At 34.5% G+C, this 16,732-nt stretch overlaps 2 protein-coding genes across 5 annotated transcripts; both read right to left on the bottom strand.

Moving 5' to 3' along the window:
* Positions 1-6,104: 6,104 nt before the first annotated feature.
* Positions 6,105-7,052, bottom strand: LOC112721979 (dehydrodolichyl diphosphate synthase CPT3-like). Its single transcript, XM_025772972.3, has one exon. It carries the CDS (start codon positions 7,050-7,052, stop codon positions 6,105-6,107), a length of 948 nt encoding a protein of 315 aa, XP_025628757.1.
* Positions 7,053-7,307: 255 nt separating this feature from the next.
* Positions 7,308-13,537, bottom strand: LOC112738237 (mediator of RNA polymerase II transcription subunit 8). 4 transcript variants are annotated; one of them, XM_025788591.3, is made up of 11 exons: positions 13,117-13,537; positions 12,626-12,750; positions 12,422-12,546; positions 12,163-12,340; positions 11,504-11,617; positions 11,372-11,436; positions 10,644-10,943; positions 10,018-10,224; positions 8,853-8,891; positions 8,331-8,391; positions 7,308-7,770 (listed from the first exon to the last, which is right to left on the bottom strand). In XM_025788591.3, the coding sequence occupies exons 1-11, from the start codon at positions 13,335-13,337 to the stop codon at positions 7,577-7,579; spliced, it is 1,629 nt and encodes a 542-aa protein (XP_025644376.1). In that variant the 5' UTR covers positions 13,338-13,537; the 3' UTR covers positions 7,308-7,576. The 4 variants fall into 4 exon arrangements, with proteins under 4 accessions (XP_025644376.1, XP_025644383.1, XP_072071552.1 ...); XM_025788598.3 differs by having other exon boundaries at positions 11,537-11,617; positions 13,117-13,529; XM_072215451.1 differs by having other exon boundaries at positions 11,378-11,436; positions 13,117-13,526.
* Between the last annotated feature and the right edge of the window lie 3,195 nt (positions 13,538-16,732).

The raw sequence follows: 16,732 nt of genomic DNA, 5'->3' as shown, positions 1-16,732 counted from the left end.
TAATTTGCGCTGTTTTTTTTTTCACCAACATTTTCCTTAGCTTCTTGACTTTTTTAGCTTTTGCTATGCTAAAAAAATAATAATAATACAAAAAAAAGTTATTTATTGTTGTAAAATAAATAATTAAGAAAGATATAATAAATATAAAATAAGAAATTGTAAATAAAAAATTTAGTATTAATATAATTAGCTCACTAAAAATGATTCACATATGTACTTATTTAATATTGTATGAAGTAATATGTATATATCTATATAAAAGTGAGAGAGAGATATATTATAGTAAAAGAGAGAGATATTGTTGAAGAGAGAGGGAATTATTATTGTTTTATTATTGCTTGTTGTTGTACGTCCATTGTCTCATGCCTCACTATTTATAGAGGTAAAGTATTGAATATTTGAAACTTTATTTAATGTTAATTGCTTTGTCATGTGAATTGTTCCTTTTAGCATAGGAAAACTAAGCCTTCCATGGTCATCCATTCTTATCGTAACACTCCCCTTGGATGACCATTTAGGATTACTGCCTCATTAAAACCTTACTAAAGAAAAATCTTGTGGGAAAAACCTTAGTGAAGGAAAAAGAGTACAATATCCTTTGTGATGCGAACTGCCTCATTAAAAACCTTGTCAAGAAAAACCCAATGGGAAAAAAACCTGACTAAGGAAAAAAGAGTACAGTCTCCCACTCTTGTCAACATCATTTAATGTCTCGAAATCGGCGCATCCCGATCTCATGTACCAATCTTTCAAAGGAGGATATTGGGAGTGACTTTGTAAATAAATCTGCCAGATTGTCACTTGAGCGGATCTGTTGAACATCAATTGTCCTTTAATTTTGAAGATCATGAGTGAAGAAGAATTTGGGAGAAATATGCTTCGTTTTATCACCTTTGATGTATCCACCCTTAAGTTGAGCAATGCATGCTGTATTATCTTCAAACAGGACAGTTGGAGCTATCTTATGATCAATCAGTCCACATGATGACAGAATATATTAAATCAGACTCCTCAACCAAAAACACTCGCGACTAGCTTCATGAATTGCCAGTATTTCGGCATGATTAGAGGATGTTGCAGCAATCGTTTGTTTCGTGGACCTCCATGATATAGCTGTTCCACCATATGTGAACAGGTATCCTGTTTGAGATCACCCTTTATGTGGATCAGACAAGTATCCGGCATCTGCATATCCAACTAGTTGTGACTTGGATCCATAGGGATAAAACAATCTCATATCAACCGTTCCATGAAGATATCGAAAGATTTGCTTGATTCCACTCCAATGTCTTCTGGTTGGAGAGGAACTATATCTTGCTAGTAAATTCACAGCAAATGATATATCGGGTCGCGTATTATTAGCAGGATACATTACCGCTCCAATGGCACTAAGATATGGTACTTCAGGACCAAGGATATCTTCATTTTCTTCTTTAGGGCGGAATTGATCCTTTTTCACATCCAAAGATCTTACGATCATTGGGGTACTCAAAGGATGTGACTTATCCATATAAAATCTTTTTAAGATCTTTTCTGTGTATGTTGTTTGATGAATGAAGATCCCGTCTTTTATATGCTCGATCTGCAGGCCGAGACAAAATTTAGTCTTTCTAAGATCTTTCATCTCAAACTCTTCTTTTAGAGTTTTTATAATTGTTGGAATCTCTTCAGGAGTCCCAATGATATTTAAATCATCAACGTACACAGCAATTACAATGAATTCAGATGCAGTTTTCTTTATGAAAACACACGGGCATATATCATCATTCTTGAAACCGTTTTTGGCCAGATACTCAGTAAGACGATTATACCACATTCGTTCAGATTGCTTTAGACCATATAAAGATCTTTGCAATTTGGCTGAGTATAACCCTTGCGAATATTCATTGGATGGTTTAGATATCTTTAGTCCTTCAGGGATTTTCATATAGATATCCCGATCTAATGAACTGTATAAATAGGTTGTTACCACATCCATTAAATGCATATGTAGTTTATGATATGCAGATAAACTGACCAAATAACGCAATGTTATCGCATCCACTACAGGGGAATACGTTTCTTCATAATCTATACCGGACCTTTGTGAAAAACCTTGTGCCACAAGTCGGGCTTTATAGCGCACAACTTCATTTTTCTCATTTCGTTTTCTCACAAATACCCACCTATATCCAACAGGTTTTACATCTCTGGTGTACGGACTATAAGTCCAAAGACTTCACGTTTAGCAAGTGAGTCTAACTCAGCCTTCATGGCTTCTTTCCATTTTGGCCAATCATTCCTTTATCGACATTTTTCGACTGATCTTGGCTCAAGATCCTTACTTTCATGCATGATATTTAATGCCACATTATATGCAAATATTTCATTGACAATTGTCTTATTTCGGTCCTATTTCTCTCCTGTAAAGACATAATTTATTGAGATCTCATCATTTTCACAATTTTCAGGTACCTGAACGTCTTCTGGCGTTAACACTATGTCAGAATTTTGGACAACTGCAGGTGTCTTTACTATGTCTTTTTCAACAGGAATCGTATTTACCTCTTTTCTCTTTTGAGGATTTTTATCTTTGGAACCGACAGGCCTGCCACGCTTCTGGCGTGTATTTGCTTCCGTGGCTATTTGTCCTACTGGGACATCAATTCGAATTGGGGCATTTTTCGCCCTGCCACGCTTCTGGCGTGAATTTGCTTCAGTGGCTACTTGTCCTACTGGGACATCAATTCGAATTGGGGCATTTTTCGCTGGTATATAAGGTTTGGTTATCCTCTTTGTATCAGAAAATGCATTAGGCAATTCATTTGCTATTCTTTGCAAATGTATAATCTTTTGAACTTCTAGTTCACATTGCCCTGACCGAGGATCTAAATGCATCAACGATGATGCATTCCAATTAAGTTCCTTTTTAGGAAGCTTATTTTCTCCCCCTAATGTTGGAAATTTTGATTCATCAAAATGACAATCCGCAAACCGGGCTTTAAATACATCTCCCGTTTGTATCTCAAGATACCTCACTATAGAGGGAGAATCATATCCAACATATATCCCCAATTTTCTTTGGGGTCCCATTTTGGTGCGATTAGGTGGTGCAATGGGAACATATATCGCACACCCAAATATTCTTAAATGGAAAATATTTGGCTACTGGCCAAAAGCTAATTGCATAGGAGAGAACTGATGGTAACTCGTTGGCCTCAAACGAATAAGTGCTGCGGCATGTAAAACTGCATGCCCCCAAACCGAGGTTGGGAGATTTGTTCTCATAAGCAAGGGTCTAGCAATTAATTGGAGGCGCTTAATAAGTGATTCTGCTAACCCATTTTGTGTGTGAACATAAGCTACTGGATGTTCAACACTTATTCCATTAGCCATACAATAAGCATAAAAAGCTTGGGAAGTAAATTCACCAGCATTATCAAGGCGAATTTCTTTGATTGGATTTTCTGGAAATTGTGCTTTTAATCGAATAATTTGAGCCAGTAATCTCGCAAATGCCAGGTTGCGAGAAGACAATAAGCACACATGTGACCATCTCGAAGATGCGTCTATCAGGACCATAAAATATCTAAAAGATCCACATGGTGGATGAATAAGTCCACATATATCACCTTGAATCCTTTCTAGGAGTTCAGGGGACTCAAATCCAATCTTTACTGGTGATGGCTTTAAAATTAACTTCCCTTGAGAACATGCAGCACAACAAAATTCACTAGATTTAAGAATCTTCTGGTTCTTTAGTGAATGTCCTTGGGAGTTTTCAATAATTCTCCTCATCATGGTTGTTCCCAGATGACCCAATCTATCATGCCAAGTTATGAATTCATTTGGGCTAGTAAACTTCTGGTTTACAGTAGCATGTGATTCAATTGCACTAATCTTGGTATAATACAACCCAGATGAAAGTGAGGGTAATTTTTCTAATATAACTTTCTTATTTGAATCATGAGTTGTGATACATAAGTACTCATGACTTCCCTCATTCATAGTCTCAATATGATATCCATTTCGGCGAATATCTTTAAAACTCAACAAGTTTCTTCGAGACTTGGTAGACAACAGTGCATTATTTATTATAAATTTTGTTCCTCCGGGAAACAAAATTATAGCTCTTCCGGAGCCTTCAATCACATTGCCTAAGCCAATAATAGTATTAACACATTCTTCTTTTGGCACAAAGATGGGTAAAATAAATATCACTTTTGAGAATAGTGTGCGAACTTGCACTATCCGCAAGGCATACATCTTCATTACATATCCTTACCATTCTCTTCAAAGACAAATAATAATAAAATGAGTAGTATGCACAGTTAAATTGAATACTTGATCGGAATTATTTTTCTAACAAATACTGCACATAAAATAATGTCATATACTAAAATTTTATTTTAAAACATGACATATTTAATGATTTCAAAATTCATAAACATTAATATTTCATTATTTATATACATTATATTTGAAACTTAAATACATAGAAAATAAGACCTAATAATAAGTTCTTTACATTATTTATTTACATGGATACTTAACAATCCCACATATTAAACTATTCCATCATTGATCAAATGACCAATATTTTCCTCGGGATCCTCAAAGAAATCAAATACATCATAATGAGTGGTGGAATTTTCAGCATCATTTGAAACGAAATTCGACTCTTTTCCCTTGTCGTCCTTTTTCAAAGATGCCTGGTAAAGATCGACTAGGTGCCTTGGGGTACGACAGGTACGTGACCAATGGCCCTTTCCACACAACGGAAACACTTATCCTCTGTTGATTTATTCTGCCCAATATTTCTTTCTTTATCCCACTTCTGGTGAGATCTTCTCTTTTGAATATAATTCCTTTTCTTTCCAAAATTTTTCTTGTTATTAAAAACTTGCCATTTACCTCTTCTGGGGTAATGATTTGCCGCATTTACTTCAGGAAATGGGGCGGCGCCAGCTGGGCGCGCTTCGTGATTCTTTAAAAGCAACTTATTGTTGCGTTCAGCAACAAGAAGGCAAGAAATTAACTCAGAATATTTTTTAAACTCTTTTTCTCGATACTGCTGCTGCAGGAGCACATTCGAGACATGGAAGGTTGAGAAAGTTTTCTCCAACATATCATGATCAGTTATCTTTTCCCCACATAATTTCATTCGTGAGGTGATTCGAAACATCGCAGAATTATATTCATTTATAGATTTAAAATCTTGTAGACGCAGGTGCGCCCATTCATATCGAGCTTGAGGAAGTATCACTGTTTTTTTATGATTGTACCTTTCTTCAAGGTCTTTCCAAAGATCTGCAGGATCTTTTAATGTGAGATATTCATTTTTCAATCCTTCGTCAAGATGACGACGAAGAAAAATCATGGCTTTGGCTTTATCCTTCTGGGATGCATTATTTTCAGCTTTAATGGTATCTCCAAGATCCATTGAATCAAGATGGATTTCAGCATCTAATATCCATGATAAATAATTGTTTTCAGATATATCAAGAGCATTGAATTCAAGATGAGAGAGCTTCGACATAATGAAAATTTGTTACCTGAGTCTTCCTAAAAATTTGATCAGAGTCTCGTGCTGATAACGTGTTGTAAAATAAATAATTAAGGAAGATATAATAAATATAAAATAAGAAATTGTAAATAGAAAATTTAGTATTAATATAATTAGCTTACTAAAAATGATTCACATATGTGCTTTATATATATATATATAGTAAAAGAGAGAGATATTGTTAAAGAGAGAGGGAATTATTATTGTTTTATTATTGCTTGTTGCTGTATGTCCATTGTCTCATACCTCACTATTTATAGAGGTAAAGTATTGAATATTTCAAACTTTATTTAATGTTAATTGTTTTGTCATGTGAATTGTTCCTTTTAGCATGGAAAAATTAAGTGTTCCATAGTTATCCATTCTTATTGTAACATTTATAAAGAAAAAAATATTTATTAACCAAAAAAATTGTTAGAGTGTCTTATTTAATATTTATTAATTATTATAATAATTAATAAATATTAAATAAAACAAATTTTAGCTGTTTTTTTTTTTATCTCTAGCATTACTGTTTATAAAGATGTAGAAACTATGTTAATGAGATAAATCAAAATAACTATAATTGTTTTCTTTTCTTGTCCAAATAAAAGCAACTCCTTTGGTAGTTCAAAATAGCCCAAACAAAATGCCAAAATCCAAAATCTGGCCAAAGAACAAATGGTGAATACAAGTAACAAAATGTGCTTTGCCACAAAAGAAAATTGCTTAATCTATTCTCCCCTGAAGTCCTAATCAAGATATTAGGGCATGGTGCAATTGCCATATACATGTTCCTCTCAACATCTTCCAAATTTATCAAACACATTGAATCATCATATTCCTTCAAATAATCCCTCCTAATCTTAATTAATCCATACCCTGAACCACTTTCATCCAAAACCCTAATCTCATCACATTTTTCTTCACAACATTCCTCTAGGGAATGCAAAATCTCTAGGGTGGAATTATATGCAACACAAATAGAAAGCACAACTCTAGAGTTATTAACAGTTGCTTCCATGATCCTTTTTGCTGCCAACCTTAGAGGCTTATCAAGAAGTTTTAGGTCTCCTACAAAATGAACTCTCATACCAAACCGATTCGCGATGTTGATACTTTCGTTGTTTTCGTCCATGATCAACGATTCGATCTTCTCCTTCATAAGGTCCATTAGGAACCTTGTTTCCTCAGGACACCTCTTGAAATTATCAATGCTGAATGCAAAGATTGTTACATATCTTACGCCTAACTCATAACAAAGATTGAGCATTGAAATGAGAGAAAAGAACCCAGCTTTGTAACCGGAGCCTTCAACCAAGTTGTTCTTTTTAGCATACCTACGATTCCCATCCATGATGAATGCAACATGGATTGGGATTGGACCAATAGATAGAGCATGAAGAACACATTTTTTTATCAAATAAATTAATTTCTCAAAGACCCCATTAGTTTGTTCACACCCATCATTGATCAATGCTATATCAGAAATCTTGAAATGCCGTGGATTCACCATGAAAAAATCCATCTTTAATTTTCAACGGAAACAAGAAAGGAGAGTAAAATGAAGGCACTAGATCTGTTTTTTCTTTTTATATACATTTTTTTATTCCTATAAATTTGGCAAAACTTGTTCATTTATAAGCACTCTAAGAATAAATTCCTGAATTGTAGATAAATAGATACCACTCAAGATTTTTGCATCTCAATTAAAGTTTCAAGGAGTAGCTGTGGCAAATAATGGTAGATTCGGTTTAGGTTAATTGAATCAACACCATCAATATGAATAAAATATATTTGAAAATGCCTACAAGGGATTACTCAAGTACAATCAAATTTTCGGAAACACTTAAATATCCTCTCACACATTACCAACATTTTAGCAGGGTGAAATCAAATATAAATGGATGACAATGCAATGAATTTTATTACATCAATGATTTTGAAACTCAAAATTAGTATAAACTCTAGAAAAGGAGAATTGTAAGTAATCATGAGTTCCAATTTAGGTCGAAACTTGTGGCATTATACATTTGGGTGACACAAAAAGTATCACTGTTGTGGATTTTGCTGTCTCTGTTGGTTGAAATTGGGATGATTCTGTTGCGAGTTCTGAAGCGTCACCATATTGGATTGTAGATTCTGAGCATTTGACGCCATGCCACCAAATGCGCCTTGCGATCCAAGTTGCTGCTGTTGTTGTATGGACATCATACCACCAGGATTGCCACTTCCGAGGTTAAACACTGCAAATTAAATCCCCGGATTTCGTCAGTACAAAGTAAATGGAATTTCCTTCGCTACCGATGCTCGTTTCATAATAAACAGCTAAGATCTAACCATAAGCTTCATGAATTCGCAAAATCTCAGTCACAAACAACATTCGGTACATCTGTTCCAGGTAATTTTATAAGGTCCTTAAACCCTAAATCCTAACACAGAAGGTTCTGTAACTAAAAAGGCAGCTCGGTGCATAAGCATCCCGTGTCAACGTAGGATCCAAGGAAGGGCCGCACTCAAAGGGTGTTTATGCAGCCTAACGTGATAATTACATCAATGGCTGTTTCCACAGCTTGAACCCGTGCCTTGAGGTCACACAGAGACAACTCAATCGTTGCTCTAAGATTCCGTAACTAGTGATAAAATAAAATTACGAGAAACATTTGTGATTCTTCACCATCAAGTAATGTATGGTCCACGCATACTTGAAGTGGAAGTCACACTTCATCTTATGATGGTGAGATGACTGAGTACCAAGATTCTTATTATCACTACTCTAAATGCAAAGATATTAAGGAATACATACTTTGATCACCCAACATTTGTGTCGCATGACTTCGCTGAGGGTTGTTTCCGGGTAATCCAAACTGAAAGTGTAGAGTACAAGTTTGAAATGTGATTCTCTTGTGATAAGGTTAATCAAGCAAGTAAAGCTGAGCAACTATATACATTCTAAGTAGTTAAAAAATACAAAGTGAAAGAAAAAAATAAAATAAAATTATGTCATACAAAATGAATGCAATCCTTTGATGATGAAAATTGTGTTACAAAACTTGTTTTAAAAAAAAAAAAAAAAAAAAAAAAAAAAACTAAGAACAATGGGATGGGGACAGATACAACTTTTCTATCTATTGTGTCCTATCTCTATCATTTATATTGAGACACTAATCAAACACAACCTAAGCACTAAAGCATGCAATTAACAAATCACAATACATTATGGATTTTCAATTTCTTCAACTTCATTTCTTTCATATCAGCCAAACAAAATTTTAACTTAACCAAGAAGATCTATCAGGAAAAATGCATTTAGAGAAAACAGACAAACCTGCATCCGTGAGGACATAGTGGCTGAAATGTTTGGAATCTGAAAGGGGGGAAAACGTCAAAAAAGCAATTATTGCAGAAGAAAAGTACATTAACAGTAAGGGTGGTAACAAAAGAAACCATTGTAGAAGCTATCATTGCAGAAGAAAAGCGCATTAACAGTAAGGGTACACGAAAGAAACATGGCAATAGAAAATCAATTTGGGTTATATTGTTAATTTTATATTGTGATAACTGCTACTAACCAATCAGAGACTCTACATCTCCAATAATTCCATTTTGAACAAAAATGAGTAGATCACAACACCATTTTCCTAACACAAGAAGCCATCCGATCCCATTACCTAAGAGAAACACTATTGAAAGAAAAAAAAGGAAAACTTTTCCATAGCCCCTTATGAATAAGGTGATCCAATTTCAAAGAAATTATTAGATAAATTTGTTTTATAGATTCAAATGTACATACATGTTAAGAAGGTACAAAATAAGAGCTATATGATCACATTTTTATTTAAGTTCATTTAAAAAATAAAAAATTGGGAGAAAAATTATCTACATGATAGATTATTATATTTCAACTCAACAGGTGAAATAATCATGATATTTTATATAAATTTATTGCAAATTTTAACTATACTTAAAAGTGACATAATTATCCTAACCGTACATGCTTATTGTAACAAAACTAAAATGGCTGATTATGTTTGGAGTGCAAAAGCTTTTGAAAACCACACCTAGTCTATGAACCGGCAACAATGCGCAATGCCGAAACAATTCAATAACACATGGTAAAACAAGTACACATAACTATGACTCTCCCTCCCCATTTTTCCAAAGCAAAAATAATGGAGATAACAACAAAAAATACTTCACTCCAAAAAACAAAAGATGGGCAAGGAACACCCAATGCAAAAGTAATGATTACGCTTCGGACTCCAAAAGACAGCCTTCCTTCAAAGTTTTTCTTATATCTTTCTTTTAATTTATTATCACTTTTAGGGTTGTCAAAAGCAAATATAGCACAATCAGATTGTCAAAATAATACAATGAATTGAACTATTCTAACTCCTCCCATTAGCTGTTCATGATAGGTAAAAACTGGTAGTCATAGTAAAGGGGAAAAAAAGAGTGTTGTTTGATTAAACTATATTAAATAAGTAATGTACCATTTGGGTATTAGGTGTTGTTTGAGCAGCACTGAATAACGCACTATTAGCAGCCCCAGAAAACTGTCCTAAACGAGTAATTTGATTTCCTTGAGTTAATTGGCTTTGACCAATGCCGTGTTGAACATGTCCTGAAGCAAGCTGCCTACCCTGAAATTGCTGATGCCCAAGTGATTGAGAAAATTGCATCTGATGTTGTCCATGCAACTGAGGAGGAAAGTGAAGCATGTTACTACCAATGAAAAAAAGAGAAGCATAATAATTTGGTTATTAAAATCATATGGCTTGATCACACAATGTAACCGATTTGGTACCAATCATAAGTTTCTAAGCAAGTTTATAACACATCAATTCTCAAGCCATGACTAGGCCAGCCAAGGGACCGATTCTAACGCATACCAGCCAAAAGGTCCAATCTCACTTCCACAAATACACTATCCCTTTGATAGAACAAAGATAATTATTGAAAACAGCCATATAGACGTGCCCAGAGTGAGTTGCTCGTTCACAAAAAGATAAACAGACTAGATAAACCTTTTGTATGTACGATTCATATAACCTAGTCGCTTGAGCCTACTCAATGATATACAAACCCCATGAAGAGTACATAGCTTGCAAATTTTTACCTGTCCCAGTCCTTGCATTGCAGATTGCCTGAACTGTTGCTGCTGAGCAAGAAGTTGCTGTTGCTGCTGTTGAGGTAACTGCATCAGTTTCTGCCGTTGTTGGGCCTGCACTGGTGATTGTTGCTGCTGCTGCTGTTGTTGGGTTTGCTGCTGAGGGGATGGTGCATTCATCATACTTGCGGAAGACCTGGGTGAATTGGCATATGGTAACGGTGATGCTGTAGTGTTGTCAAAAGAAGTGGCGCTGGTTGCAGCAGATGGAGAAGCCGCAGATCTTCCCAAAAGTTGAGATCCTGAGGCCTACACTGATAATGTTAGTTAAGATACCCCAAAAACAAACAAATAAACGAAGAATGCATATTGTTCAAAATTCCAAACCAAAAGAATGAGGTCAATAATTCTCTTAACATAGCAACAAGGAGCATAGATGATAGGAAATATACAACAGATTGGATAGAGAAGGTTAATTGGGGAATCAAACGCACAGCGCGAATTTTGCTAGTCCTGAAGTCCAATAAATTCTAATATACTTCAACAGTTTAACTTTAAAAGGAGAAAAGAAAAAAACAAAAAAGAAAAACAAAATATGGCTAAAGTAACAAAAACCAAGATAGTAAGTACTCATGGATCCCCTTTTGTATATAATATTGACTACAAAAAGTGAAAAAGATAACGGACTACAAATAAACATCAGAACATGAAACTTTCAAGAAATGACAATGGCTAACCTGTACCATTGGATTCTGACCGCCCATGCTGTTTGATGACAGCGGGGTATTCTTCATATACATACCTGTAAATAATAAAGGTCACTTAGTGCTAGAATGATAAAATCAAAAGGTGAGTTCAAAGTGACTAACTGTTGTTAGATGCATCAGGAAAAGATTGTGCACCCTCATTGGGAGTAAATGCTTCTGCCAAATGCATTGGAAGTGCCGGAGTAATCTGTCTCTGATCTGGAGGTATCCGTAATCCTGCATGAAAAACCATTCCATCCAAATGATCATCGTGAAATTAAAGAACATGCATATGAGGAGAATCTTTAATATGAAAGTGTAGATTTTCCACAAACAACTGCTTTCTCCACAATCCACTAGTCAAAACATCTTATTGTGCACTAGTCCATATAAATTACATCAAGTCTAATGCTACAAGCGTACAATAACAGGACTACCTTTATGAAAGAAATTTTGGAATCAGAGATAAAGATATGCGTACTGAACAACCTCCAGTTTCTTTTAGAATTACAAAATGCTATCAATCCAAAGTTGAATGCTGTACTTTGTTAGAATGTCAAAAACGTTTTGACAGAAGTTACAATGAAGGTGTTGTAGTTAATGCAACAGGAGCCCCATGCCTTAATAATATATTCTTGCGGTGCAACAATTTATTCCCAGATTAAACCATTTTATACATCACCCCTGGAAGCTAAAGCATGTTTTTATTGTATAAAAATATCAAAACTAAGAAATAAGCATAAGCAAACATCATAGAGATACAGTTTGGATAAAGCCCTCACCAGTATTGACAGCAGCCCGGAGTAGATTTTCTTGCTCTTGAATTTTGGCGGCCTGACCCTTGTCTAAAGTTGGGGTAATAGTTGGGCCCTGGCGAGTTCCAAAGCAATAGGCTTTGCGAGTGTCTGCCAAGACTTTCTCGGCACCTTCACAGGCCGCTGCAATCATATCAATTCTAGCCTGTAAAAAGAATCTAGAATCAAAAGATATGGCAATGGCAAGGTAAACTCAATCCATCAAGTGAATGGTCATGGGAATAACCTTGAGCTTTTCAATTTGAGTAGGTATGGGGAGGTTTTGCATCCCCTGAAGCAATTGATCTCTCTTGGAGCTATCTTCCGTCTCCATTTCAGGGAGTAGTTTGGACGAAAGCATAACAGGAAGTACTGAATGAAATCAAAGAATTCATTGAATTCAACAATAAGAATAGCAACAGAATAAGGGAAGGGAGGATTGAGAGCATACTAGTTGCATTTTCAGCATTAACATTCTTGGGATAGACTAGAAAAGCCTTGGAGACTTTCTTGATTTCGTCAACGATGTTGAAGAGCTCAAGGTTAACCATGGAGTACTGCCCCAGAATGTCTTGCCTATGCATACAAGAAAGGCTCAAATTAAGAACTAAGAACTAATCATTCATCAATCCCTTTCAATTTGACTGAAGTACCCAAATCATCCATGAAAAATCATATCTCTCACAGAATTTACCCATAGATAAAGCAGGAATTCACTCGATATACCTCAATAACTGCTCCCCTTTACAAACCACCAAGAAAATTGCCTCGAAAAGATTATATTGTCGAAACCAATCATTTATTAATTCATTTCAATTTCAGTGAAGTTTATCCAAGCTACTCAGAAAATTATAGGCTATTCTGGCGGAGAATTTGTTTAACGAATCAAAGCGACAAGAACTAATGATTCATTAGTAATGAATTGATTAGAAGAAGACTGACCACTTAGGGGTAGTATTGGTGCGAGCGTAGGCGTCGAAATCTTCGAGGATGCGAGAGATGGCTTTGAAGAGGCTGATGGCGCGTGTCTTCACTTGCTCCAGGTTCAGCTGCTGCTGTACTGCCTGATTCAGCCTCTCTCCTTGACCCTGACCCTGCCCTTGCCCCTGACCCTGCCCTTGCCCTTGAACCTGCCCGGCCTGCCCCTGAACCTGAACCTCCATGGCTGCCTGATATTTGTTATAGTTATAGAGACTTATGTGCGGATGCTACAGCTGCCGCCGGAAGCCGCGACAAATTGGCAACCTTGCGGTAGCGGCGTTGAGATGGTGCGGTGGTGCAACGACGTCGGAAGGAAGATTCAGAGAGCAGCACTGTTGCGAGTTAGTTGCCGGGTCCGCTCTATCATTCCCGCTGCCTTCTTATTTCCCTGTAAATATTTATTTGACTAAATTACCCTTCACTTTTCATTCTAGGCCGGTTCACAGTTTCTCACCAATTTTCTAATGGTTTTATGTACTTGACCGAACCGTTAATATTGTCGGTTCGCTATTGAACCGGTCCGGTTTGCAAAACATTACATAATATAGTTAAACTAAATTACTAGTTTTAAAATAAAACATAATAAATTTTTCTAATATTTAAATGATATAGTAATAATTTATATTTTTAAAAATTCAGACAGTTTAGACTTTTAATCTTATATTTAGAACAATACTCTATTTTTTTTATAATAATTTTTTGGTAAATTAGATAGATAAATAAATAAAGTACAAGTTAAAATTACTCCACTATAATATTTTTAAAATAACTACATTTCAGTCTTGTATTTATCTATATCTATATCTATATCTATATCTAATATCAATATATAGAGTTTAGTGTCCACTTTTTTATTTTTTATTTTAATTCTACTAACATAATTTAAAATTATTTTGTAGTTATTTATTTCACTAACAGTTACAAAAACGTCACTCATAACTTCTATTCAACTGTTTATTCTCACAATCTTCCTTTTTAATTTTTTCACCTTTTTACAATCTCCTTATTTATCTTCTGAACAGTTTTTTGTATGGAATAATTATTTAAATAAATTTTTATAACGTCTTAAACAGTTAAACTAGATAACGACTATGCCAAAAGGTTGACTTTTGAAGCCATATACGAAATGAGGAAAAAAATAATTAGAAGCCAACAAGTATTTAATCAGTGATGATAAATAATTTTTTTTGGATCTTATTATATTTTAAAATATTCATTTGAATTATATTTTGTTTAGTTTTATGTTAATCTTTATTTGTATCGTGTTCTGAATATGCTTGTAAGTATTGTACTCGCAGTTTCGTGTCATTCTAATTATTCTATTAGAATTTTTTTAATCATAAACAATATATTTTTTTATTTTTTTATAATTTCATTCATTCTTGCTGCTTCTCTTTATTTTGAGAAATGCTATTTGTACACCCAAATCAGTCACTAAAATTAGCTACTAATGTATTTGTGTATAAATATATGTGTAGTTTAATTTATTTTCATAGTATATTTGTATTCCAGCATGTATTTTATACTGATGACCGATTTTAGTGGTTGATTTTAGTGTACACGTAGCATAACCCCTTTACTTTATACACGTTTCTGTAATTTTCTTTTTGAGATTTTTTTTACACTTTCGATTGCATGCCTCTATCATTATAAATTTTATTTAGTCTTGTTGCCATTATTGAATTCACCTGGAACTTCCATCTATGCCCCGATTATCCGATTCCGAACTTTTTAGGGGCTAATTTGGTGTGATTTTATCGAATTTAGTGGTGGGTAAGGGTCTCAAAAATAAACCCGGTCATTATTTCGAATCGGGTTCGGGTCATAACTCGGGTCACCCTATTGGCCGATGACTTAGTCATCATACACAATTAATATTTTGTGTTATTAGTGATGAATGATGGTTATTTTTATGTGGAATTTAAATATTGTAAACCTTAATATTTTGTGGTATTAGTCATTATAAGACTATAAGTTAATGTTTTATGTTTAAAATGCATAAGACTTTAGACTAATGCATAATATTGTGTTATTTGTATTGATTTAGTTATTTGGTGTTATTAGACAATATTAGTATTGATTGTGGTTGTGCTTTAATTTTAGGGAAGGGTTGGTTCTTGTTATATTTTTCTAAATGAATTTTGCCATGTCAAATAATGATTGGAGTCTTGGAAATTTGGATATTTTCACATGCTAGCTTACAAGAAGGTAATGTTAATGGCCCGGTTTTTACCCAGTATAATCGTGGCCCGAAAGTGTGTAGGTTTCATCGAGTCTATGGCCAGGTTCGGGTCTAACAAATAGGCCCGATGTAAGACCCTAATTAGCCTAAGCTTTGCCTCGCGTCGTAAAGCAAAGGTTAATCAAAGGTTACGACAGTTCTAAGCTCATACTTATAATATATAGAAGAGGTAATATAATCTAGAAGTTTGATGAAGGATATAGCTCAAAATACAGGGTTTGAAAAGCGCAAAACGTACTAACCTTAGCCACAGGATAAAGATATCATATAACAAAAGGTAATAGTAGAATACCATATGAATCTAGCCACGGCTCGCGGAGTTTAAGCTGGCTAGCTATATATAGACATAACAGAAACAGACAGCAAAAACAGTTTATACAAGCTTTGTTCTCTCTAACACAAGCCTCTAGGCAAAGCAAAATATAAAAGTGAGAGACATATACAAAATAAACCAAAACGACTCCAAAAAGTATCCGGATCCTCCGCTTCTGTCACCATCCAAGCAACTCACCGAGGTGGGTTGCAACCTGCATCTAAAAAATACAACAGAAATATGGTATGAGAACTGGAGGTTCTCAGTATGGTAACAGTACCCAATGATGTAGGATATAAGACCCCTGGACGCCAAAGGCAATTCTAGACTTCATATCTATCACAAGATTCAATCTTAAGGCATACTAAAACAATAAAACATATTAAGACCTTAACATAAAAATAAACAGGGTTCTCTCAAGGTTGCGAGAACCGGACCGGTCAATAAACCGGTAAAGTTACTGATTCAATAGTTCATTGGTTCAACCAGGATTCAACCGGTTTAATTAAATATTAAATAAAATTATTAAAAAATCTAAAAATAATTTTAAATATATAAATTCAATAATTTCTAACTTAATAAAATTTAAAATTTCACATAATAAATTATCCATAACTTAATATTAGAGGTTCACAAACAACTTCAAATATCAAAGTTTATAACTAAACAACTTCATAGATCATTAAGGAAGAGAAATATAGTGATACTAAGAAACCCAAAAGAATTTAAATTGGCATGGCTTGTGTACTGGTATACAAAATTCTAATCTCAATATCAAAATCAAAATTTCTTATGATCTCGTACCACTAACCAGCAAGTGCACTGGGTCGTCCAAGTAATACCTTACGTGAGTAAGGGTCGATCCCACGGAGATTATTGGTTTGAAGCAAGCTATGTTTATTTTATTATTCTTAGTCAGGATTTTAATTAAAATTATCAGTTTGAATTATTAGAAAAATAAAAGAGTGTGAAATAAATAATTGTTACTTTAATTATGAAGAATATGTTGGGGTTTTGGAGAT

This window comes from Arachis hypogaea, chromosome 2 (genome assembly GCF_003086295.3).
Source record: "Arachis hypogaea cultivar Tifrunner chromosome 2, arahy.Tifrunner.gnm2.J5K5, whole genome shotgun sequence".
Lineage (NCBI taxonomy): Eukaryota > Viridiplantae > Streptophyta > Magnoliopsida > Fabales > Fabaceae > Arachis > Arachis hypogaea.
Note: the sequence above shows the minus strand (reverse complement) of the source record. Positions and strands in the feature narration are given on the sequence as shown.

Coding starts and splice junctions, on each gene's coding strand:
- LOC112721979 (XM_025772972.3), bottom strand. CDS start 7,052: ATGGATTTTTTCATGGTGAATCCACGGCATTTCAAGATTTCTGATATA.
- LOC112738237 (XM_025788591.3), bottom strand. CDS start 13,337: ATGGAGGTTCAGGTTCAGGGGCAGGCCGGGCAGGTTCAAGGGCAAGGG. Junction 10,944..11,371: donor GTCAGAATCCAATGGTACAG/GTTAGCCATTGT, acceptor TTATCAGTGTAG/GCCTCAGGATCTCAACTTTT. Junction 10,225..10,643: donor CAATGCAAGGACTGGGACAG/GTAAAAATTTGC, acceptor TTTCCTCCTCAG/TTGCATGGACAACATCAGAT.